This window comes from Vidua chalybeata, chromosome 1 (assembly GCF_026979565.1).
Source record: "Vidua chalybeata isolate OUT-0048 chromosome 1, bVidCha1 merged haplotype, whole genome shotgun sequence".
NCBI lineage: Eukaryota > Metazoa > Chordata > Aves > Passeriformes > Viduidae > Vidua > Vidua chalybeata.
In genome coordinates, this window is record NC_071530.1 from 145,296,672 (window position 1) to 145,323,046 (window position 26,375).

Below are 26,375 nucleotides of genomic sequence, written 5' to 3' on the forward strand. Positions count from 1 at the left end.
TAAGATAAAAGGCATTTGAAATCTTTTTTTCCTAATGCTGGCTAAGGACACAAAGCCAGCACTCATTTCATACTAACTTGACACATAATTCATATAAACCCAAGCAGCACAAGGCTGCTTATCAGACAGGACCCAAAGCCCCAGCAGAGTTCTTTTTTCAATCCTGTTGGCAATACAATTTAATCTTGAGATTTTCTACAGCATTCATACACAGTCACTGTGAAACACCAGAGATCTTTTGCCCCTTTAACTAAAGTATTCCAATTATTTACTGAGCAAGGATAAAAAAATCTGAGAATTACACTTGCTATAAGAGTTAGGTACCATCTAACAGCTTCCAAGGCGCACATACAAGCAAGGATCCAGAAAGGGTTCCCTAACCACTGCTGCTTTCACACCTCTGATTATGGCAGTGCTGTCCCAGAAGCTGTGCTGGTAAATGCAGAGCCCACTTACGGTTCAGCCCGATGTCGTGGTAGGTGAGGATGGCCGGACGGTTCCCCCGGACAGTGCCACACATGGTGACACGCACGGAGCCATGCACAGTCTCCACATCCTGCTCCTGGGAGAGAAGAGCAAGAATCTGTCAGGGATGCTCCAAGTGCTCCACAGCTGCTGCAGCAGACCCTGATGGACCACAAGCACAGGTCCTGCCCCATCCCAGGGTCTGCTCTGCAATCCCATCCTGACACCCCCTGTTCTGCCCCATGGTGGGGGCTCTGTGCTGGCATTTTACATTTGACTGTCGCCTCCTCCAGTCCACAGACAATTACAGAAGCACCCAAGGCTGCTAACTCTAACCAGATGCTGAGGGAACAGTTAAACAGTTTTTAACCACATTAAAAGGCAGGATAAGAAAACAAAGAAAGCAGTTTTGTTGTGATGACACAAGACCTTACAACTACAGTCCTCAACACTTCCAAAAGTACAAGTCACCCTGATAAAATATTTCTGATTTCTAGGAAAAGAACTCTAACTGAGAAAATAACTGCTATTCCCCAAAGAAGGCAGCATTAAGCAGGCTATACATGGTTATTTGCCATAGGATTTATTACACTGTGAAGTTTTGTGAATGCAGTAGTCTTCTCCAATAAAATCAGCAGCCACATGTATTTGTTTTAAGGCTTGTGATGTACAGACCTGAGCATAAACCCAACTGCCTGAAGTTTGCTAATAGAACAAAATAACCACAAAATTATCTGGTGCTTATCAGAAAAAACAACATTAAGAAGTAAACTGGTATTATTTGGCATAGCAAGGGTTTATGCTGCTTACTGATCTTAAAGCCAAGGGCATCTTCATTAACAAACCAAAGTCTCCCTGAGCACCATCTTTTGGATCTCTAAGTTAGATGTGACTTACACAAAAGATAGAGCAGTTTTTTGTTTCTTTTCCACTTGAACTTCAGATGAGTACAAACAATTTGGTATTTTGCCAACATGTATAAAGGGAATCACAAACCAACAGTTATTTCTGACACTTATTTACAGTACAGTTACACTCACGTAACAATGAAAGAATTACATAGGCAGTAGCCACTGTTTGCATCTCACCAGAATCCTTTATTTACTGCACAGGACACAGAGATGATCCATGTCACTCAGTGCAGTGTACTGCCTGCTGCTGCAGGGCTTGCTTGACTTGTCCTACGCAGTAACATTGAGAGGCAAAGTCCAAGATAAATTCAAATCTATCAAAAATTACACTGTAGAAATCAGAGGTGTACAACCTCTGCAAAAACCTTTTTAAAAGGTTTGATTACCTTCCAATATCTGAGGTAATAATTCAATCTAAATCTCAGCTCCTTAATTTGATACAAGGAATGCACTGCACATTTTGTTGCAAATAAGGATTCTAAGCAACACCATTCTACATTTCATCTATTTTCCTTTAAATTACACAATTTCATCAGTTTTAAGTTACAACTCAGACAGTGAGTTAGGATCTATCCCCTCTTGTACATAGGACAAGTAAAGTATCACTGCCCTCTGAACTATACTCCATCTAATTGTCAGATTCTTTATCTCCTTAGAGACTCATTCCTCTGCATACTCACTGCATTACTTATCAGGTAAGCTGTATCTTCCACATCTAGGACCATCCTTAGGCAAAACAGGGTGACAAATCCAGCGAGTCAAACAGAGGATGGGTGGCAGGTTTTTATTTTGCCCCAGCAGGAAACTGGGTTATATAGACAAGCTGCTCTCCTACATAGGCTTATGGCTCCCATAATGCCCAGCTGGGGAAACCAAAACAGACTAAATCACGAGGATGTCACTCTTAAATAGGATTTGAGCCAGGTTTGACCAGGGGAAGAATGCACTCAGAGGTCAGACATCAAAGATGAACTAAGTCCTTGCCACACAATGTACAAAGTGCCAAATTTCAGACCTGGGATTTAGCACAGTCTTTCCTGTTGCTGTTTCCATCAGATTTTGAGAAGTTTAGCTTCATTTCATGTTTTGTTACCTGAAATGCTGAAACACCACAAACTTACACTAAATTAAATCAGTTCTTCCTAAAATCCAGGGTTAAAGTTTCCAGTAAACACAAAAGACTGAAAAATTAGTGTAAGTCACAATGATTCTGAACAAAAAAACAAGGCCTTTTGATAGTTAGTATTTCCAAAGTAGATAAGCACCGTTTAGTTTAAAGGATTCCTACATCACCACACTAATGTCACCAAGTTCAGCTTTTGGTGGAAAAGATAGTATTGTACATTATACATTGTACATTATTGGGTAGGTCATTAACATATACTATCAAAATATAATTATAGAAAGGCTTGGGTTGGAGGGGATGTTAAAGATCATCTAATTCCAACCCCCTGCTGTGGGCAGAGATGCCACCCACTAAATCAGATTGCTCAGGGCCCCAGTAAAATTCCATATCATTAATATATATTTGGGTACTGTCATTATACAATAATCCTAAAGAGATTTGTAGTGCCAGTATATAGCAATTAATAATAGCTGAAATAAATATTGATGGCAATTAATATTTTCCACATTCTACTCTCTTAAACTTAGCTAATTAAAAAAAATAATAATTTGGCAACCTCAGCACTGTAATGAGAGTAAGCATTATTGTGTAACACACCTCCTGCTGAGTGGAATATTGAAATTATTTTCTCCTCAGTTAGAGACTAATAGGCATGTCATATAATCAGATTTTATTGCTAGAGCATTCCAGTAACAACAGTGAAAATCTAGAACCTGTTTTCTTTGCAGGGAGCACCTTCAAGAATCAGGATCATCCTCCTTCATGCATGAAAGAAAAAGTCTGTTCATGGTAGATAAAATCAAACCCTTGAACCTGCACATCCCACTGACCGGCACAGATAACGTCTCCGGAACCGGAAACCTGAATCTAGTTCAAACTCAGTGTCAACTAAAAATAGTTCCGAGACAACAGGTGACCATGCTCCCAGTAAGGGGCACAACGCAGTCAGTTTAACAATTGGCTCAATTCCTCATTATTGTCACAGTGAGACTCCCCTAATTCAATAGGGTTGTGCTGTTTTCCTGTAGCACAAATTCTTAATGGGAAATGCACACAAAGTTCTAAAAAACAATCAATTCAAACCAGTTTGTTTGGTGACATCAACAACTTCACATCCCTATTGATCCTATTAAAGATCAAGAGATTTGTCTACGTGATGTAGGGATGGATGTTTTCAAAATGCAGAGCACTGAAAACAGATGGCAGCACATCCCAATCAACATCAACATTATAGTAAGAGGCTCTTCAACTGATTTGTATTAAAACACTATCTTGGAAAAAAAATCCAAGGTACACTAATCCGATAGAAGGATAAAGACAAACCCACCATCTGTTCACATCTCTCACTTTAACAGAGGTACAGTCTTATCTCAGTGCACTAAACACACACATAAAAATACTTTCAGTACATGCAATTTAAGGGAGGCTGTCTCAGTTTGGAGGACCTGGTAGATCCTAAAATAGATTTTATTTTTGCTTCAAGTGACCTTTTTATTTTTTCATGAGGTTTGAAAGGAAAGACAATTTGTTATCACACAGGAGGGCTCATTATTCCTTCCCCTCCACCCTAGGTAAGACATGGATTGTGAAACATGTTTATGAACAAGTTATTTTCTGAAGTACGGAATACGCAACCAAAATATCTCCGGTATCTAAAAAGGAAAACTGCTCATGCACACTGCACATTTTGCTAAATACATCATGTTTTATATTTTAAGTAAAATACTGCATTCCATCAAGATTATTTTAAAGCTTTCAAATATACTTAATCCTCAATTACAATCTCATGCTTTTATTTTAATTCATAATATTATGACTGTTAAATACACCTCCCTTCTCTTGGCTTAGAACTGAGGCAAGAGAAGGCTTCAGAGCTTTTAAAGAAAATTTAAATACCTTTTAAATGTCTAGGAGATAGTATATTTTAGATTCATATTACTTAGGAAGTTCATTATAGTAATACCTGCATAAGCTATTTTTTTACTTTTCTTTTTCAGTTTCTTGGAGATTAAAATTATTTGAGATTTTAATGTGCTATTTCAATGTTGAATTTCAAACCCCCTTTGCCCTGAAGTTCTTTAGCATTTTCTCAATAGCTTTTTTTACTCTAAAATGGAATTTCAATTAATCTTATGCTTGTTTTTTCCTAAAACCCCAATGCCCAGATTTCCAATTTTCTTTTCTTTTTTTTTTTTTTTTTCATTTCTTAACGTTTTTATTCTGAATTAGCAACATTAAGAAAAGGCTATGAGTCTGGTACATTAATAAGGATGATGACTTCAGATGTAAATGTAAGTGACCCTGCTAAGGTGGAAGCCAAGAACAAAAACTTTGCAGCAGGAACTGACGCAGGTTATTGCGATAGCTCTGCCCAGGGATTCTTCCTAGTCCGATTAGCACTGGGTCACCCTGCTCTGCTCTCACTCTGGTGATGCAAACCACAGCCACCCCCCATCCCTTTCCTTCAGCGTCCCAAAGGATGAGGAAATCCACACAGCACACTGCAACGCCCCAAGCCTGGAAATCCCACCCCTCCTGCCCACTGCACCAGCTGATTCATCTCCCCTTGCAGCTCTTCCCTTCTCCCTGAACAGGCAGGAGGAGGAGGAAGTAAAGCAGAAACGGATCTTTCCTGCCTATGGATACAGATGGCCACGAGTACAAGGGACAAACTCATCTCTGCCCCCTACAGCTGCCACACTGCTCTAAGTTTTGCTGAGTGACTGAGAAAGCAGAGTCCTGATGGACTGAAACAGAGCTGGGAGGATGAACATGCACAATGATGAGGAGCCAGGGCTCCATTGGCTCCAAAGCTACTGAGCTAGAGATTACAGACATACATCAAACTGGAAATGCAATTAAAATGTGCTTGGCATGAAGGAAACAAAGCCACCAAGAGCACAGTGCCCTGCACCATTTATTATCAATTATCCTAAAACAGGTTTGGCCAGGAACACTCCCCTGCTTGAGATACAGGAGACCTTTACTTCAATTTTCAGGTGGGTGCCACAGACATTGTAAGAGACAAATTGCTGACTGGAGGCAGCTCAGAGCTGTCAGTTCTTCCATCTCTTGTCTTGGCCATCCCCTGGTAACTTCAAAGACTTTTTTTTTTTCCAGAGAATAACCATGCACATGTCTTGCAACATGTGCTTTCAGAAGGGCAATATACCACTATACAGTGGCTTGCTCTAAAAATGGAAAGCTGTGTTTAACTCCAGTCTGTCTAGAACTGCATGGAAAGTAAGAATCTATTTTTTCCAAATCTGAGTAACTAGGTAAAATTTACTCTTGGAAGGAAAACACATCACGGAGTGTTCTTTTCACTAGTGGCAGAAACAAAGTCATTAACTGAACACTGCTTAACTTGTTCCCAGAAGGATGGAGGAACTTGCAGTGGATATGGTGGACACCCACATCCATGCACAGGCATTAAATAAGAAGCTCCATCCTGCCAAGCACCAATAGCTTCCTTCCCTGGCCAGGTCCATCCTCTTCCCAAGTAGTTCATAGGAGAGGTTGCTCCCTAAGAGCATGCTTCAGCCTCAGTCCTGAGTGACCTGGGTCCTCTAGGGTCATACAGGAATTTCTCTAATGAATTAAGCAATCAAATCTCTCACAGCAGTTCCAAACCACTTTTCCCACAAATCAACCACAAAAGAACTTAAAGAAATACAGGGACGGTACTTGTGGCTTTAAAGACCAAAGCTAAGTCTCCTTTGCAGTCACAGTTCTTAACAAAATGCATTGAGACTGTTCTTCCACATTTTTCCTGAACTAGAACAACTAAAGATTAAACTCTTAACAAAGATAGATCATTAAAAAAAGTAAAAGCTGGCAGAACAGGGCTAAATGACAAGAACCACTGCTCTGGATTAGCGACAGTTAATCCAAAACATGGAGAGAGAAAAAAAAGCAAAAAGGCTTAGAGAATTTGATCGTGCAAGTTAAAAAATCTATATATACACATGGTTTACAAACCAAGTAACTTATTCCAAGAATAGAAATGAAATATGGGTCACTTCTGGATTCTTAATCAAAAGACTGTAGTATTCCTGTTAGCAGACTTAATCTGGGATTCAATTTATTTAGACCAAGTGATCAATCTGGAACCAAACAGAAAGCTTTTCCCATGCTGTGCACAGTCCTGCAAGAAGCTGTATGGTGACAGTCTTAACTTACATTTATCAAGACCTCAGGCAGTAGATTTCATTAGAAAAAAATGAGAGGGAAGATGCAGGATTAGTGTGAACTACAGCTTTGCTATAGAAGTAAGAACCACTGAAAGATGAAAAAACGTCCAAGATAGCTGTCTCACTTGGTTTCCAAGGAAAAGTCTTGAATTTGTGTTGTATTTTTAAGCAACTGGCACAACATTGAATAAAAATATATAGACAGGTGCTAATAAAGCACAATATGCAATAAAGTAGAGAAGGGTTATTTCCTTCAAGGACCTGAACAGAGACTAGAACAACTTAATAGCTTTCCCTGGTTCTGCACAGTCTGCTTCCATTTCTACACACCTTGATAAAAATGAGACACACAGTGAGTCTCTTTTCCCAGTACACAATCCTTATCCTCAGCAGTGGGAAAACACCCCTCACACTGATCATCAGGGCAGCGACACTCTCCCTGATCTCCATCCCAGCTCATTCCAGCCTGGCTCCTGCAGCCATGCAATTCCTTAGTCTCAGCTAAGAATCAGCAAGGACAAACTTCTCAGTCAAAAGCCCAAATGGCAATAAAATAAGGGGAACCAGGAGAGTGACCAAGTAATCTCTCAAAAACATGACACTCAGGGAAAGTGAAGAGCCTCCATGTGACCTAGTGCTGTGCTATGAACTTGTATGCTCGGTCTCTAAATAAAAATATTGAAATACCATCACTCCTTTTGCTGACAATACTGATTGCTTAGCACCTTCCACCACCCCACAGGCTTCAGGAATATTTTGGAAAATTTCAACAGCATAATGGGATGCATTCAGAGGAACGTTTCCTCTGAGGAAATGTACACACACTGCTAATGAAAGCAAATTGGCTGGGGAAAGTGTGTGTCCTTGTGGGAGGGGAATATATTGTTTTCACCACCACTGCTGAAGATTCTCATTCTCTTAGCAAGAATAGAACTGCTTGCAAACCAGCCACCCCCTTTGACTGAAACTTTCTCAGCTCTAGTCTGAAAAGGCCCCCTGTGGTCCCCTTCACATCCTTACAGCACAGCCCCATTCAGATCCCCCTCTCCCACAGTAACAGCATTCCTGGCAAGCAGGCAGTCCCTTCTGGTCACATCTTGCTGTTTTCTCAAATGTCAATTCAATCTCCCCTCGTGCAAAAAGAAAAAGAAAAAAGGAAAAAAAACAAAAAAGAAAGAATAATAGCTTTACTTGCCTGAACATCGAAGTCTGGAAGGAGGCGAGTGATAGCCTGTGAAGAGATTTGAAAGCATTAATGGAAGTAACTTGCAGCTATGGAAATCTATGATTGGATATGTGTTCCAGCCCCCCAGTTCTGCAGCTGAGAGCCCTCTCTGCCCATTCAATGAAAGCTCTACTGGCAACTGTCAAAATTCACTCAAGAGCTTTTAAACCCACTAATCTTCATGGAGAAATGAAAGCAGTAAAATACTAGATTACAGACCAGCAAAATGAAGGCCAAAAGCTGGTGCATCCTCAGTTATTGTTAAATCTCTGAGCAATACACTCACAAGGAGCAGGAAAACTGAACTTTTCTGCATCAGTTATTGCAGCCATGGGACAGCCAACATCTTCAGTCCTGCCTAGGATAGGAAGTCTCAGTTCAAGAATGCACTGAACACTTGATACTGAGTTAAGCAGTCATTTCTGGGACTTGGTTACATGATGTGGAAGGTGGGAAGGGTCTTATTCTGGCCAAAATTAGTCTTTGCAGCGTTTAGGAAGCTGGCTGGACACAGAGAGGTCCATCCACCCTGTCACCTGCCGTGGCTGCTACTGACAATCTTATGCACCTGTCAAGGGTCTCCACCAGGAACCTCCCCACCTCCAATAGCCCACAAAGCTTATAGCTTCAAAGGAGGAAATGTCTTAGAGTTACCTCTTTTTTTTTTTAAGGGAGAAAAAAGAACTCAAACTCTTATTTCCACTGCAGGGCTGAAAACAGAGGGAAGGGCAGCCAAGCAAACACTTCATGCTGCAAAGTGCAAAAGGCCAAAGCTTGAAAAATAATATTGAGATATAAAGGAAAGCTCAGAATCCTGGCAAGGAGGTCACTCAGCCTCAGAAACCCAGGTAAATTAAAGACAGATGTCAAAAGCACCATAGCTTTGTTCTTAGGGACCCTCAAAGCACTGCAGCACCTCCTGTAATTCTCACAGTTGCGACTTTTAGGCAATTAGGCACAGTCTTGGACATGCAAACAACTCCCTAAGATCAGACTGAGCAGAAATAATTTTGCACAGCCTTAGCTTTAGACAATATGCTGTGTTTCACTCTTACTGTATTGCTGGTCTCAAGAACTTTTAAACACAGCATTTCAGCCACTGTTTCTCCTGTGGGACCCAGAGCTAAAAGGAGTAAGTACATTTGGCACCTGTACCAACAGCACATGAAATAAGGGTGATCATTGCTCAGGAACAAAGATTTGGCTATAACAGAAACCCAAACACAAGCCAGGGTACAACTCCAAAGAGCCTCACCCAATAACCCACTCAAAACCAGCTCCCCTGCTCATCTCAATATGTGCTGAGCATCCTTCAGGGCAACCTTTTCCACCTTCTCAAAAAACATTAACATCCTTCATCTGTGTTAAAATGGCCACAGAGGAAATCAAACTCTGTCCAAACTCTGTCCTAGTTTCCTCATGCAGACAAAATTCAAGGTAACATCATGAAAAAAAAAAAAAGCATATAGGGCTCCTTGTCAAGACTCCAACCTTTGGCCTATGTGCTACCAAAACTTGAGAAGTTAATCAGTATTTTAAGATATTTCTGAACTTTGAAGCAAAGATATTTCAGTACCAACAGGACTTCTGCTTAGAATCTCCTTTGCTTTGGTAGTTCTGAACAATATGGGCATTAAAAAGGGGTTTTAGTTTCTGAAAAGTTTGAGTGCTGCATTCAGTGGTATCCAAACAATCTCTGCTTTCATGCAATGTCCTTGGCAAAGGAGCTGTGTTTAAAGTTTCTCTACCCATTTCACTGCAGTCACAAGTGGAAATTATTTTCTGAAGTGTTTACATAAAAGAGGGAGGGAATAAAAAAGAAAGCAGCAGATAGAGCAATGAATTCTAGTGTATAAGACCAGAAAAAACTCAGCACATTTATATACATGACTGTCCAGAAAAAATGTCATTGGGAACAAGAGAAAAATCTTAGTTTTGTTTCAAGACAATGTTGGGATGTTTCTTCATATATTACAGTGAATTTTTTGCCATGAACATACCAAAGTACAGTGTATGGCTACCACTGAAGAGTCAGATAGCCACTGAATCCAGATGTTGTTGATAGCTAAAAGTCCAATAAAGAGTGGAAAGTAGTATAACAAGGTTAAGGAAAAAAAAAAAAAAGCTAGGTTGCTTCTGTGCTGCAACTCCAGTGGCTGCAACAGGCTGTGGGTTGTACACACCCAGCTGGCTGTAACTCATGGCTCAGGTGCACTCAGGACAAGAAGGGGCTCAGCCCTACCTTTGGACCCAGCTGTGTCCAAAGGAAATGTAAAGGCTCTCTCTGTGAGAGGCAGAGCAAAGTCTGTCTTTACACTGAGAAATGTGTAGCTGTTGAGGCATGTACGTGAGACTGCCCAATTGGCATCATCTGATACAGCTAAAGACACCCAGAGCTGTCATTACTCAGAGAAGAAAAATGGCACCATCATACTAAAAGAACAAAACCAAACAAGAACAAATAATTAGGCTCAGTTTTGCATTATTAAAAAAAAAAAAAACAAATCAACCCAATGAACTATTCTCATTCCATCTCCAGTTTTTTCTTTTTTCTTTTCTTCTTCCATACAATATATCCAAAATAAACTAAGCACACACCTGCAGTTCCAAAAGCAGTCCTGACAGAAAACACAGAAGCTCTAAAAAGCTTTAGATTAATTACCTCCTCCTTCTCCACCAGAGGTTTCACCTCTGCAAGGTGAGCATCCTGGAACTCTGTTGACATGGTCAGTAGCTGATATCTGCAAAGAGGAAAAGAGATTTGTTCTCAGCTTGCATCAAAGATTAAATACAGGAACAAGTAAAGATCCTGCTCCACCCAGCCCCCACAATGACCCACTCTTTCAGGTTATAGTTTAAAAGACCTCTGCAAGAAGATTATAAATCTCTTGTAAAATGCCTCCCTGGTTTATTTATATACACACACTCCTGCACAATATGAGATTAAAGAAATACCAAGGCTGCAAGATCAAACAGAAGTTTGGCAGCTTCAAAGCAGGGAATGCTGAAGAAAACAGGGTAGGGACAGCAGAGAGAACCATGGAAACTGTCATTGCACGGGTGAAAGAAGACATAGCCAAATCTGCATGACTACCTATTGAAATGTGCTTGAAGCGTTGTTTCTGAAAACCTTTTTTTTTTTTTCAGTGTATGCAAGGCTCCCTCACTATCACCCAGATTTTTATAGTGAGAAAAATCAAACTGGACACACATTATCATAATTTTATTTTCAGATTGATTTGCTCCATTCTTCAGGACAGATAAAAATCATACACTCCTTTAAGCAGACACCAACAAGGTTCATGCAGTAACGCTTTTTTCAGAACTGTCAAAGGAAGGAACAAGACTGCTCTATCCTGCTTTTGGACAGGACTGGCATTGTGATGTCCAGCCCTCAGCTGCAGGAGGCTTAACTGGGAAGACAGACACAGCAAACTCCAGGAGAGGTGATTGCCAAGGCAAACAGAGTCATAGGTCATGGCTCAGGTGCAGAGCACCTTCTGCATTTGTCCAGACTGGGACAGACTTCTCATTCCAGACCTCTCATTCCTTTGACAAGGATAAGGTACCAGAGTCAGAGGGCTATTCCCTGTGACACTCTAACAAATGACTAGGAACAGTTCTCAGAAGAGATCCTAGAACTGCTGCAGCAGCATATACAGAAGTCTTTTTATTACATATCCTTTGGTCTGCTGAAGAAACGCATATCATGTGGGGTTTGGGCATCTTTAATAAATTTCCAATTTTGTCCATATACACAATTATAAAACAAATTTAATATTTACTTTTTAAGAAAATTTTAGAATGGTCTTAAGTAAAGCATATGAGTAAGTGCACTCAAAGCAAGTCAAAAGCCTGAAACATATTTAGGAATTATTGATTAAGTGTAACTGAACACATTTTAATTATTTTCTGAAAATAAGCATAGAACTACAGAACACAATTTACATTGATTCTTTAAAGCATGATTCCCCATCTCCTGACTTAAATCTGATTTAAGCCCATCATGCTGTCTATATAAATGACCTGATGGCTCAGGAAGGGCTGTGAAGCCCACAGGAGCATCCAGGCAGTGGCAGCAGCATTATTTTTCACTCTGCCCCAAGGGTTAACTCAATGCAGTTGTCCTTGGGCAAAGATGCTCTGGTGACAGTTTGCAGGACAGCTGGATGCTGCAGAAAGCTACAAATGGACACAGGCAAGACTAAAAGAGCTAATGCTGGAAAAATGTGTGTGTCCATTCACATTCAAATAGCTTTGGATTTTAGGAGCTCTTATTGATAGCTATGCAATTCGGGAGATCTTTGGGTAAAAATTGGTCTGTGGATTTTAAGTTTAGAGAATTTTTTTGTTAATATTTTACACCACCAGTTGAGGCATGAAGACAGAACCAAAACTAACCCCACTGCCAGTGCTTTGTACTTCAAATTCACAAGATGACATCAGAGGTACTTTAATAGTCAGGAGACTCAAGTGACTTTGACTCACCCTTTTCTCCAGGTTTTCCATTGTATTTTGTCCATTACAAATTTTAATCATAAAGAATAAACAGGAAAAAAAATGAAAAATTTTGAAAATATGCAAGTGGTATTTTAGCAAACTTTACATGTTTTTGTGATTACAGTCATCTATGTAGTCTGCCATTCTACACAGTGAGACATTGGGCATGGCAGAAAGGAAAAAGAAATGCTGTTGCAATATTTGGAGGTTGAAATATTCATAAGCAATTGCACCTAAGAGCTTTTTTTATTTTTTTTAATTCAGCAAATTCTGTTAAGACAAATACCTTAATATTGCACCTAATTCTGCAATAGAGATTAGAAGTGCAAGTGATTTTTCTATGGTTTGCCCAAAGGTGAGGAGAGTAAGAAGCCAGGCCCCTTCCAGTAAGAAGTAGCTCAGGGAACAAAGCCACAGTTTGTGGAATAGAGATGTTTCATGGGGTAGTTTTGGATTTTCAGGGACTCAGAGCATTGACTACAAATGAGCGAAAAAGCTGTGCCAAAAAAGAACAAGATGAATGCTTTTTATAGCCTTAAAAACAATCCTGTTTTCATAATAGTTCAAAGTTGTTGCTCTGTGTTTCCGAAAGAGCCGGCATTAGGAAGTGCTGACCAGCAGATTGCATGACTGCCACCAAGTTTGTTGAACAAAAGCCCTACCTTCACCAAGTTTTCACTTTTGGAAAGATACCGTATCTTGGAGCCACAGTGTTTTCAGCTCAGACATTTCCAAGCTCTGGGTTTTCCTTCTGTGCATCAGGAATACCTGAAACATTCCTACCAAGTGGCAACCTTGCATCAAGGAGGGATAACAACACGCTGTTTGTTCACAAGAGCTGGCAAACAAAGCCCTGCTATCTGACAGCACTGTAAAAAACATCTTATTTTCTAAGGAGAAAGATGGGGAAGTGGCTTTGTACCACCCTTGTTCAGTACAAATTTTAGACTTTCTAAATAGGTGCTTTGTGCTGCCCTCTGTTATGTGACAGGGCAGCTCAAAGCTAATGTATCTGCATAACTCTTCTAAATAGATAACCATACAAGCATCCCTTTATACACATCTCAAAGCACTTCCCTCACAGATGCCTTCCAAAGACAAAGTTCATTTATATCTGGAAGCAGTAGTGTAAAGTTGCCAACTTGGAGAAAAACAACTTTTTTTCACTCTGCTTGGCCAATTCAGCCTGTTGACAGGTCCCAAGTTCTCCTCTCCAGGAAAAGCCACTTCCACCCAGTGGCCACCCACCACCCTGTACCCAGGTACCTTCTTTTAAAATAATTATACTTCTAAGAGAAAACTAAATGCTTAAAACACTTCTGAAGTGGCAAAATGCATTAAAAATGATGGCATATCTACCTTTGCCAAGTAGTAGGAAAGGCTTTAGGAAGCAAGGAAGGTGTAGGGTAGGGTAAAGTAATCTGTGTTGTCTAATTTCATTCAGAGGCTTTTCTATACACCCCTTCCAGCCCAATCCCACTGCTCCAAAACCACTGCAGCAACTGGCTAGTAGTTCAGGAATTTCTATTCTGCCTGATTATTTTGATATTAAAAGTTCAGAATACTTCCCCTCTCCCTCTCTATCATTGCTGGAGGGACAATCATTGCTGCAGACTTGTTTTGGTAGCAGAAGGTACAGGATAAATGTGCAGTCTGGCTTTGCATAACAGAAATCTCAGCAAAGAGGCTGAGAGGGCACCCATCAGGCCACCCTCAGACCCCAGCAATGCTGCAGTCATAAATACCAAACATTAGGTATGCATATGTGTGACTGAATTTCAAGCACAGAAGCTAAACAAGTTCCAAGATCCCCCATTTCAAACTTCCTATTTCTGAAGGCACGTGCAGGGCTGTCAGAGCTTGTGCCATGGGGTGCATAATCAAACACAATGGCCTCACATCCAGGAAGGGCTTGAGGGCACTGCTACCAGCTCTACAGCATTTCTCTGCCCTCACACCCAACCATTTTTTATTTATGTGCTATCACAGAAAACAAAGAGCAACAAAAGCCTCCTGCCTGAGAGTTTCATAAAGAAGGCAATTTCCTCAAAATTGCTTGTTTAAACACTGGCAGCAGAGATTATTCTCCTTTTGAGTACTGGTGTGTGGAAGGGTAACCAGAGCATCTTGATGGCATTTTCATCTCTGCAGGCTGAGCAAGCAGGAGGGACAGCACTCACTTTGCATGTGAGATTAAATGCTCATGAGCACCTAATGGTAAAGTGGGAAACAGCTGTGGGCCCAGCTCCCAAGAACTGGTGGTGTTCTCTTTGGAGAGAGAGGGGCCATGTGAAACTTGTGCTCCTGGACCACAGGTGAAAGGTGTTTCCAAGCCAATCACATCATTCTGCACTTTATCCCTTGAAAGCTACTAATGTCCTCTGCACTGTCACTAAAGAAGGTAGGAAGGACAGGGGTGGTGGAGGTTTTGTGCACCTGTAGCAGCTCCCAGAACAATTATGCAAGGATGAAACAAGGATGGAGAGGCCTAAAATATCTCCAAAGCCCTGAAAGGGAATTGGCAAATATCCATATCAAAAAAAAAAAAAAAAAACCAACCAAGCATCTCAGGCACCTGACAATGAAGGAAAGTTACTGCAAGGCTCAAACAGCCTTTGAGCCTTCCACGGCCAATTAGACCTCTTCTAGTCATTAGCAGTAAATGCTGTAAACTTGTCTGACTGGCCTAACATAAACATGGTTACTGCAAACTGGAGGCAATCTTGGAAAACAACTTGTCTCCACTAAGCAGAAACTAAACAGAGACAAGTGGACAGCAAGACAAGGTGGTTCATAACACCCATGTGTGGTTATGTGCCATAATGCATCTCTAAGTGCAGTTTACATCTCAGGTATTTTATAACAAAGTTCACAAATTTAATCTTCCTGTTTGTGAACCAAATGATTCATTTGCAAGCATCCAAGCAGTTCATGCATAAGCATCTGCCCCCACTCTGCCCTGTTTAAACTACTCTTTGTTACAGGCGTTGGTATCACGAGGTCCTTTGTGCTCAGTTACTGCTTTTCTCTGTCATCGTTCCACACAATAAATTATGAAAGAGGTTTTACAGCAGTTTCTCCGCTTTAAAAAAGGCAAATGACTTTTGACATTTAAGTAGGATCTGAACAAACATTTTGAGCAGGAAGTGTCAAAAGTTGAAGACACTCAACTACCTGGGACTCTCCAGGCTTCCTTAGCCTCCGGTTACATATTATCTCAATTTGTAACTAAAAGTCAATAACCTGGAACAAAGGAAGTTTGAAAGCAGAACCCTTAAATGGCCTGAAGTTTCAAATGAGAACAGGTCAGAAATCAAAGCATTAAACCAAATATTATCAGGAAACTGAAACAGTTATGCTGCCTGGTGGTCTCCAGTTCATAGGTGTTCCTGCAAGCTGCTATCACCTAGCTCTCTTCAAGCACTGCTGATACTCAATTTCACTACTTTTTTCTAACCATTTTACTTTTATTTTCTTTCACTCCTCTTTATGAGTTACTCTGACCACCATGTTTTCATGATGGCTCTAGTTGAAAATGAGAGCTGGCATCAAAGAAAATAAAACATGCAGGTTGTTAGGAGGATAATGTAGCATAACAGTGATTTTTTCAAGCCAAAAAACCAAGAAGAGCCTTAAGTTTTAACCATTTTTAACTTTACACTTATGCTATGTGCTAATCAATCTGATTAGGAAACCAAAACCTTTCAGCCAAGAACTCGAGCCCTGTGCCAAGTAACAGCCGGGTGAAGCCACAGGGAGACAGCTGCAGGGACAGAGCCAGCAGCTGAGCCAGCACTAAGGCACAGCTGGGGGGCCACAGCATCTCCCCCAGCACCACTTGCCAGCAGCCGGGACACTCTCCTGCAGTGAGAGATCTCCAGGCTCAGCTCCAGCCCACCTCCCCTGGCTCATCTCCACTCGTGCCACTGGCCCCAGTGAGCTCTGATGGACAGAGCTCAGCTGTGGTCACTCCCGGATCAGACACAGCCCTGAAACTGCCAGTTCCTCACACCAGGGGCTGGTCACCATCCATGAACCCCGCTGGCAGCTGCACATGGAGAGCAGCACCAAAACACAGGGAGCTGGAAGCAGCCCTTCTGCCTACCCCACAGATGTTGAGCAAGAAACTGTTGCAATACAGCTTGCACAACCCTCTCTGTGGGATGCCATGCAGAACGTTCCTTAGAAAGCTTGAGGTCCTCCCATGTTCCACAGGAGTAGGAGCTGCCTGTGGGAAGGGTTGGTGAGCTGGCCCCATCACTGCCTTGCTGGACACCCCTGCCGTGTACCCCCTCCCAATATAATGAGCAGCTCTCTCTTCCTAGCTGGCAGGGAAATGGAAAGATTTCAATGCCTTAGGGCTTTTTCCTGTTGTGGCAATCCCTAATGCTACCTGCACTATAACATCACAGCTCCATGAGGGACAGATCACAAACCCTCAAAAATTCATGTTTACCTGAAACTGCCTCAGGTCATACCACTGTGACAAGTGGTTCTGTATGATAATGCAGAGAAGTGTTCAAGGCCAGGCTGGATGGGGCTTTGAGCAACCTGGCCTGGAAAGAAGGGTAGAAACTAGATGACCTTTAAAAAGACAGATTTTCCCATTCACACTGGTGCCAGTGTTGTGCTTTAGCTTTAAAGGACTCCAGGCCATGGGTGGCAGCACTGGAGGGTGGAAAGGATGAACAGCAATCAGCTGCTTTCCCAGGCTTTGTTTCCTTACACCCACCCACCCACCCAACCTGTCTCCTCCCACTGCCCCAGCACCCTCCTCTGCATCCATCCCACTGCTCCTTCCACTGACCACACACAGGGCCTGAAACAAAGATTAAAGGTGATGCACTGATACAGGACCTGACACTTGCTCTGCACTGGGGTTTTGGGCTGGGCTTTGGGGGCAGAGGAAATAAAGATGTTATTAGGGGGCAGATTAGATATTTCATAACATGGAAGACACAGCTTCTGCCACAAAGATTACAGTCTAAACAGACAAGAAAAAAGCTATTGTTCCTGCAGCTCACAAGTGTCAGGGCATGCTCCCTGCCCCCTCCTATTCTCAATCTGCCATGCTTTAGTAGCTCATAGCTGCTGCCCAGCTGCAGCCGCTTCAACAAGTGGGTGGTTCTGTCAAAGTTAGAGGCAAAAAACATACCAAGATTATTCCAGAAGGGAGAGGCTCACAGTATGCTCAGAGATGAGGAATGTTGCCTGCCTCTCTAGGTTGCACCCTTGCAAGAATATAGTGGATTCTTTTTATATGTTTTGCATTGTCACATTGATGTTGCAACGATGGGGACTTAAGTTACAAAGCATCCCAGCTAAGGCTGATGATGTTTCTTACTTTATATTTATTCACGAGGTTGTACTATACAGGTTGCAGCTTCTGACTACATAGATGACTTATTCTACCACCTATTAAAATTGCTTTGTCATTGCTATTACAAGTTCTCTTTCGAACCCCTGCCAAAATGTCTGGGCTGAAGTTTTCCATGATGAGTGCATGAGGGTTTTTGCTTGTTTGTTGAGGAGAAAAGTATAATTTATGGATATTATTCTGTTCCCATGCATGGCCAGTTCCCTTTTCTAGGATGAACTTTAGCCTTCTAGAGCTTAATCTGAACTCAAACTTTGCACAAATGGCCATTGTGTTAAGACATATCTTTCATTCTTCCCAAGCAAGTCCCTTTATAAATTTACCCAAATTTAAGCATTTTCACATGCTGAATTACATGGGAATACATCTGGGCAAAAGTCCTCCACTGCCTAAAGCATCAACACCCAAATATTCAATATGATCTTCCCAAGGGCTGAGCACACAGCCTGTACCACAACAGGTGGCACTGCTGAGGAAGCGTCTAAATTGGCAACATCCAGCACCAGAATACTCCTTGCTTCTCAAAACAAGCCCTTTCAAAATCCTTCAAAGTGGGCAAAAGGCAATTCACCATCCTCAGCTGACTACTTATTTCAAAGCCTTACCCATCTACACTCCAGATTAGTGCCCATCACAGGCAGAGAACTTCCTTATCACTTTCCAGGCTGTGTTCACAAGAAGGGTTGCAGTTATACAATGCTTTTATATAGTATTGGGATTTTATGTAAAACTTAATAAAAATCATAGTGTTTCACATGGGGAAAAATGTGATGCTCTTAAACTGAATCTTCTAGGAAAGAAAATATAAAAGGTCATCATAAAATTCTGCAGTGCTTCTAGTGCTAGTCCCATAGCCCAAAACACCACAGCTTTGTCAAAAGATAAAAATACATCTTAAAATTTATCAGGGATATGTTACAGTAGATGCAAAGCAGGTTTAGAGCACTCCAGAACTATGGCAGCAGGAAAATGACATCATGAGTTTGACAAGGTGCACACGAGCTTCCTGAAGGAAGCGACCCAAAAACCCACAGCAAGAGCAATCATTCATTCCTTTAGCAGTGCATTTCCCATCTGGATGTCTGTTTGCTGTGTTCACAAATAAAAGTTCCTTTGAAAGTTGCATCCTACTTTGCTGATTACTTTTCCATTGCAGATTATGCCTACCAGTAAATACACTACCAGATGTTACCACTTTTTATCACATTGCCTCCACCTACAGAGTCTTCATGAGGGCATTAGAGTTTAAGATCCTTATTACTTAATTTGTGCTTTCTAAAATTCAGCATTTCTTAAAGTCAGGTTGTAAGAGTGGTGAAATGGCAAGGACAGAAAAACCACACACACACAGAGAACACCCAAGGAATGGTTGAAAGCAAATGGAAATATTTGTTTTGCAGCGAGTTGGGTTTTCATGCTGCGCTAAGTCCGAATGTTTGGTGTTTCCACTAATTTCTGCATCATCTGTACAGGTCTAGCAGACTGGCCCTACACATCCATGGTAGAAAACAAGCTGAAAAAGCTATACTTTTGAAGTTATACTTAGGTCAGGCAGGAAGCAGCCAGTTGAGGGCTTCTAAAAGTTGTGAATACCCAGTCTAAAAACAGATCTTGAAAAGGAAGATCCATATTGACTAACTTCCAGCTACCAAGAGAAAAAACTTGACAGATGAAAAAGATATATTAAAATTTTGACACCTAACTGAAAGGAAGCAGCCCCAAACCCAAAAGAAACATAGGAAATGTGATCAGCCACACAAAATAAGAGCAGCAAAACTGACACACATCCTGCTTAGCACAAAGAGATACAGCTGTGGAAAATTTCTTCAGCACAGGCAGTCCAGCTGTGCATCAGCAAGCACACCACAGAGCACCTCTGCATGGAGAACACCCCCTCTGACGACAAACTCCTGGGCATTATCCAAAGGCAACACTCTCTTGCCAGCTGGGAAACAAAATAGGCCTGAACCTGCAGCAGCCCTGAGACAAAAGTAAAACTAAACTCATCATCCAACATAGGAGCTTGCACATTTAAGTCTGACACTTGGACAACTGCAGGCTTTACTTTCTCCTATACTCTACACTTTCTGTTCTGGATTAAATGCCAAATAATGGTACTGATTCACATGGACTTTCAGTAGTGGGTTTAATTATGTCATAATAACACCTCAATGATACGTGACACGTATTCAGGAAAAGCTCTAAATGGTTCCTTACTGCTGCTTAAAAACCACAGCAAAAGGAAATTAACAGTAGGGATTACCTCCCAACTGGCTGTCCCTCACTGAAGACACCCAGGGCTCTGGAAATGACACAGATGGGGAAAAAAAGCCACCACCTTTTGAGAAAAACACCAAGTTCAATAGCCATTATATTCACAGCCATTGATTTCCAAGATATCTAACCCAGATTTTAGTCATCCACAGGAACACACACCACTGAACCTGGAAATGGGTTTGCCTTACTCTCAGTTTTTGAAACAGTTGCAGAATATTTCCTCTAACTTTCCAGTAGTAGCAAGTAATTTACTTGGAACTTTTAGGACAAAGCTTTTGACAGAAGGCAGAGGGGTAACTGCTGCTCCTGGATCTAAGCAATCTGATCTAGTGGGTAGCATCCCTGCCCATGGCAGAGAGGTTGGAACTAGAGGGTTTTTAAGGTCCCTTCCAACCTAAGCCCTTTATGATTTTATGATGAGCTACTGAAACCGGAGATCAGCCCCCACCTAACTGTCCAGGGAAATTCTCCACAGAGGCAGCTTCAGGGACAGCACCATCCTGCTTTAGGCAAACATTCAAATTCACACCTAAAACTGAAGCCAGGGCCAGAGCCGTCTTTTTAGCAAAACAGTGACAGGAAAAATTGGGGTATTCTGTACTTCTGTATTTCTAGGTGCTGTGACTAAACTTGAAAGTTAGATCTAAAAAGTGATCTGGAGGTCTTACTTCATCTCCAGAACCAGTATTTCATCCTTGTTAATGCTAAGCAGTTGCATTTCCTGTATATTAGAAGGTTTTCCTTCCAAGTGATCAAACCAGAGCAGTTAGAGAGAGTCACTCGTGTTGTTTATTGCTGTGACTGAACTGATCCAGGCCATTGCTTCCCCAGGCTCTGCTCTCCCTGACAGCAAACAGGCTTTTGCTGCCTTAAGCTTCCAGCTGTGCACATGATGTAAACATTGCTGATCCATCACGATTAGAATTTGTATTATTTTTGAGAGTTTTGCAGTTTCTGCTCATGTTCATTCTGAAGAGCTTCAAGACAGCTTCATCCCTTCTGTATCTTCTCTTTTACCCTTTGTATATTTTGAGACAATAAAAGCAGGAAATGTCTCATTACATATATACTCTATGTTTTGTGCTCTAATGAGGTAAGTGAAAAAACAGTATTTTCTGTGGGAAGCTAGAAGTTTGTCAGAATCTCTTAAGCTGGTCATGAGAAGATTTAAGTTGTACTTCAGTCAAAGAAATTAATCACTTAGGCTTAAAAATCTGAATCAAAGAATTTTTCTCCCAACACTTCACTGCTAATCTCACCTGAACTACAAGAGCAAATGACTTAATTGCCTTATAACTACCTCTAAGGATCAGGTTCCCTTGCCAAAGTGCTCCAAAAGGTGCCCTGTAATCTCCCCATGTAATTGTCATTGTCCAAAAAGGAATATCCAGAGCAGAGTACCTCCCACTGGAGGAAAGACAACAGGGGAATCCTACTGGTTTTACTGAGTATTCATACAATCTACCCAGATGGTGTGCCCTGGTTTTAGTGTTCCTTTCATTTTGGCAAGAATAAAAAAAAATCCATTGTGGAAGGCACAAACTGAAAACCTCAAGAGCTTGTAGCTCAGGTGCTGGTTCCCAAACACAGGCAGTGCATGTGCCAGCCCTCCCTCAGCAGAGGGTGACACTCCTTTGGCTGTTGCCTAATTCTGTGGACACCTGACACTTTGACATCTCTGTCTTGCTGTCATCCTGGTAAAGAGGCCAGTGAATGTAGGAAATAAGTACACAAACCCTTCTTTCTAAGGAAACAAATGCAAACCCTAGTTTGTCTAGACCCTTCTTCCCCAGTCTGGTTCAAGGTCAGTCACTTTGCAGTGCCCATTCCCAGGGGAAGAGCTCATCTTTTTAAAAGAGCGTGTAATGACAGGATGAGGGGGAATGGCTTTAAACTGAAAGAAGGTCCATTTTAGCTACATATTGGGAAGAAACTCTTCACTGTGAGGGTGCTGAGGCACTGGCACAGGCTGCCCAGAGAAGCTGTGGATGCTGCATCCCTGCAAGTGTTCAAGGCCAGGCTGGATAAGGCTTTGAGCAACCTGGTCTAGTTGAAGGTGTTCTTGTCCATGGCGGGGGAGTTGAAATAGATAATCTTTCAATAAAAACCATTCTGTGATCTCACAGTTCAGTACTTGTAGAAATTTCTGTTCAAAGTTTTCAAAGTTGAAATCAAACTCCTTCAGTTTTCTGCTGCGCAAGGAACTCTGACTCAGAAGCTGAGGCCTCCAAGTCCTCAAACCATTATGCTGTGGCACCTGATCAGTTTTTACTGAAAAATATTAGGTTTAAAAGCCAAACCCTAAGGAGTCCATCATTGCTACATTAAAACCTGCTTTCACTGCATCTGTGTTTTCCATATCAAAACACACACCAGTTCCTCCTGAACACATTCATGAGTTACTCTTCTTTGAGGGCCTGGGACACACTAGTACCCTGGGAACTGTACAAGCCTTTGAGAATCACTGTTTGTGCTGCATCTACTCCAAGCTTTAGCATTTCGTCCAAAGTCATTAAATTCTTGCTTTGCACGGAACATCATACAGCATTAGCTGCCTGCTGTTTACTCAAGTACCTGTGATAAAAACACAGTCATTCTATGTCAAACTACATTAGACTCTGGTTAAAAGACCATAAAATTAGAATAAACAACAGGGAAAAAAATCCACACAAAAAAAAAAAAAAAAAAAAAAAAAGCCTAACAAAAATACCAAAACCAAACCAAAACAAAAAAAAGCCTCCCCCCAGGAAAAAAAAAAAAAAAAAAAAAAAAGCAAACAAACACCAAAACACAAAAAACAACCATCAAATATGATCCCAGAGGCAAGTTCAAAGTGCACTGCTTAATGCCACTGGCTGAAGTTTTGATGTAAATTATACCTGTAATAGCCAAGGCTAAAAACAGCAAGGCAGGCTTCTCAGATGTTTACCTGAAGCACTTGATAGCTCCTTTTTACAGGTTGTTTCCATTGCTTGCCCTCAACAGTGAGTTTTGCAGCACTTGTGTATCTTTGACACACTTGGATACACACACAAAAAAGTTGATAAAAAGCCAGAAGAAAGCAAAACAATCAAAACATCATGCAGAGAACCTGGAGAGAAAGCTTCAGGTTGTTTTTGACCTCTTCTATGTCATTACAATTACATTTTCTAGGTTCAAAATACAGCTCCTATTTAAACCAGAGAAAGAAAATCATCATAATAATGTAGGTGAGAAATACTTCTATCTACAGTCCCGTTGTGAGGATGGGGTGCTAAACAGGGCACTGTGATCTTTGTGAAATAGTGGATTATGCAGCAAGCAATGCCAACTTGCAAATGTTTCATAGCAAAACTGAGCCATGATGAAAAGCATTGACCAAAACCTCCTCCTTAGCAGAAGTGAAATCCCTTATTTCATCAAGCCCAGTGCGTGGCTGCGCCTCCACCGCACACACTCCCCTCAAGTGTTCTGAGCCCACAGTGCCTGGAGCACGGGTGGCGATCTGTGCCTGTCGCCACATACGATGACAACAACCCCACTGAGACAACAGACCGGACACCGGGCCGTGCTGCCCGGTGCTCCAAACCCAGCACAGAGCTGCGAGAGCAAACACGAGCAATCACCAGTGGTCAGCTTCCGTAGAGAAAGTATGTGCCTTGGCTTCTCAGCTGTTTTCCAACCCAGCCCATCCCATCCCGCTGCTACCCCGGAGCTCGGACCTTGGCAGCAGCATCCCGCAGCCGCCCCCGCTCCCAGGAAGGGCCGGGGTCCGGCTCGGGGCGCGCCGTGCGCTGCCCCTCCAAGCCGCTGAGAGCCACCCGCTCCCCCGGCAAAGACCTGCTCGGAGCCACGGGGAGACGGACTTCGTTTTAAGAAAAAGGAGGAGGGTGATGCAAGGATGCGCTCTCGAGAGGACTGCGAGGTCCGCGGGGGTGGGTGAAAGGGTGGGTGAAAGGACGGATGGAAAGAGGATGGCGCTCCGCTACCTGCCGCGCTCCCGCTGTATCCGCGCCGCCGCTGCCGCCCCGCACTCCGCTGGCCTCCCGCGGCCGCGGGGTGCATTTATAGCCCCTGCCCCGCCCGCCGGGCGGTGCTGCTGCCGCCCGCCACGGGCTCCGCCCGCCGCTGGGCTCGCCCCGCCGCCCGCGGGCGTTTGCGGCGGCTGCGGCCCCGTGCCCGGCTCGACAGGGAGCCCGGGTGTGAGCAGGGAGCCCGGGTGTGAGCAGGGAGCCCGGGTGTGAGCAGGGAGCCCGGGTACCAGCAGGGAGCCCGGGTACCAGCAGGGAGCCCGGGTGTGAGCAGGCAGCCCCGGTATCAGCAGGCAGCCCCGACACGCACCCGCACGCCCGGGCCGCCTCCTCCCCGGCCGCGCAGCCCAGGAGGCTCAGCGCTGATATCGCACACCCGGGCAGGCTGGAGAGCAGCCAGCGGCGGAGACCCGCGTCCCGCTTCCCCGATTAGCCAGGGCTTCCACCAGTTTGGCGAGGAGAAGGGAATGTGTGCAAGGGCTTGCCCAAGGACCGAGCAGCCGCCTTGGGAAAGGCTGAGCCCAGGATGGCGACAGCGGGGTCCTGGCACAGGTGGTCTTGGCAAAGTCCTGTGGACATAACTTCTATGTAGATATAAAGTCTATTTACCAGAGTTGCAAAATCTTATGCTCATACCTTAAAATGACCACTAGGAATGAACTGTAATTGCAGGAGGGAAATAATGCCTTTGCACATTTCTGGTGAAGTTCAAAGGGTGCAGTCGGTGGTGCAAGTGCTGGGTGAGTTTCCCAGTGAGCAGCCCTTTGGCAAAAGTGCAGCTAATCGTTTATTCCAAAAAAGAGGCCCTGGCCTGCTGAGCAAAGAGTATCACTCTTTATATGTACACAGTTCTGTGTGTAGCCATCTGCCAAGAGGTGAGTTAAACTGTCATGGCCTGAGCTGCTTTTTCTGTGACTTTTCTGTAAAACACTCTTCCCCCAAGTGTGTGATTTCACTTAACAAACTTCACTTTTATGGCATGTTACTGTGACCCAAACACATGAAATCCACAACATGTTGTCATTGCCCCTTCTGAAATGGCCTGAAGTGGAAATCAGAAATTCCTCAAACTCTGAAACTCTGTTAAACTCTCAGCCTCCCTTTTCTCAGCTATATAATAATGTTGTTAACTCGAGTCTACAAAAGCTTGCTTCTGTTTAAATACATATCAGCTTCTCTCCTCCTAAGTCAGCTTCTGTACCTGAGTCAGAAACTGCTGCCTTTGGAAGTAGAACCCTGGAAGTCTGGTTCCTTTTTCACCACAAAATTATGGGAGATCATGTTGTGCAGCTATAACTGAAGTATTACCAAGTGTGGAATAAAGGAAATGTTTTGTTTTCTCCCCTCTGATTAATTAATGTCTTCAAGGATGAAAAGTATTTCTGAACAACGCAAGAGAACATTTGTCATCCTAAGACAGCACTGTTTTCTATGTGCTTGCTTTGTTTTTTGAATGATAAAAAGCCTAATCTTTTTCACAATTGTTTTAAACTGTGATGCCAGGAAACCAATGAAACCATCACAAATAATTTCATTTGTAACTGAGCCTATTTTGAAGTCATATGTTCAAAATTACGTCATCAGGTCACTGGCATGCTGTGGTTGTTATGGAAGATCTGTCTAGCTCAGTGTACCCAAGTTATGGAACAAGTGCAAATGCTAGAATGAGAACATGGGCTTGACTAATTTTCCAACAGATTAAACCTTCCTTCATCTGATCATGAAACAATATCCTAGCTCAAAAACATTCAGTCCTTCAGAAAACAGATCTGGGGCAGTGTCTGAATTGTATGATTTGGCCCATCCTCAAGCAGTTTTAGAATGTGCTGTGCTTGGCTGCTTTTTGGGGAAGGGGCTGAAAGCTTCAGAGATTCAGATGAAATGAAGTATTCTCTGTTCACTAGATGCAAGTACTGAGTCTGGAATGGAAAACTGAAATTAAATGTTTTCTTTTGCTTTGGCTTTGCAGTTTGTTATTTAGATCAGATGCCGTGTTGGACCTTCAAAAATGCTGAAGACAGGCAGGTAGAAGTCCCCAGGAGTAGTTGCTTGGAAAGCCTGGTAATCTTTGCATCCAAACAGAGCCTTCAGTAGTTCATGAACTCTTCCCAGCTGTTTTGCTAGTTGTGGCTGAGGTTAACATGGTGATTTACAGTCACTTTTGAGAGACTGGTGGATTGTGAAAGAAAATAAAGTAATTCTAAAAATCCAAGTTAGGAAGTATTTTACTGTGTAAAGATGTAATTGATAAAGTTTGTACTCAGAGATCCAAATTCTGACCTGTGCCAGAA

The 26,375-nt window shown here is 42.5% G+C and overlaps 1 protein-coding gene across 2 annotated transcripts in view; it reads right to left on the bottom strand.

Annotated features, from left to right (window-relative positions):
• The window catches only part of NDRG1 (N-myc downstream regulated 1), a 39,583-nt gene extending 15,506 nt beyond the window's left edge, over positions 1 to 24,077 (bottom strand). The window contains exons 1-4 of one of the 2 annotated variants that reach the window (XM_053957815.1): positions 24,043 to 24,077; positions 10,583 to 10,661; positions 7,891 to 7,926; positions 457 to 562 (exon numbers count right to left, since the gene is read on the bottom strand). In XM_053957815.1, the coding sequence (XP_053813790.1) occupies positions 457 to 562; positions 7,891 to 7,926; positions 10,583 to 10,645 (205 nt within the window). In that variant the 5' untranslated portion in view covers positions 10,646 to 10,661; positions 24,043 to 24,077. Of the gene's footprint in view, positions 1 to 456; positions 563 to 7,890; positions 7,927 to 10,582; positions 10,662 to 23,003; positions 23,023 to 24,042 lie in introns of those variants that run through there. The other variant, XM_053957824.1, reaches the window with a different exon arrangement.
• Positions 24,078 to 26,375: the final 2,298 nt, after the last annotated feature.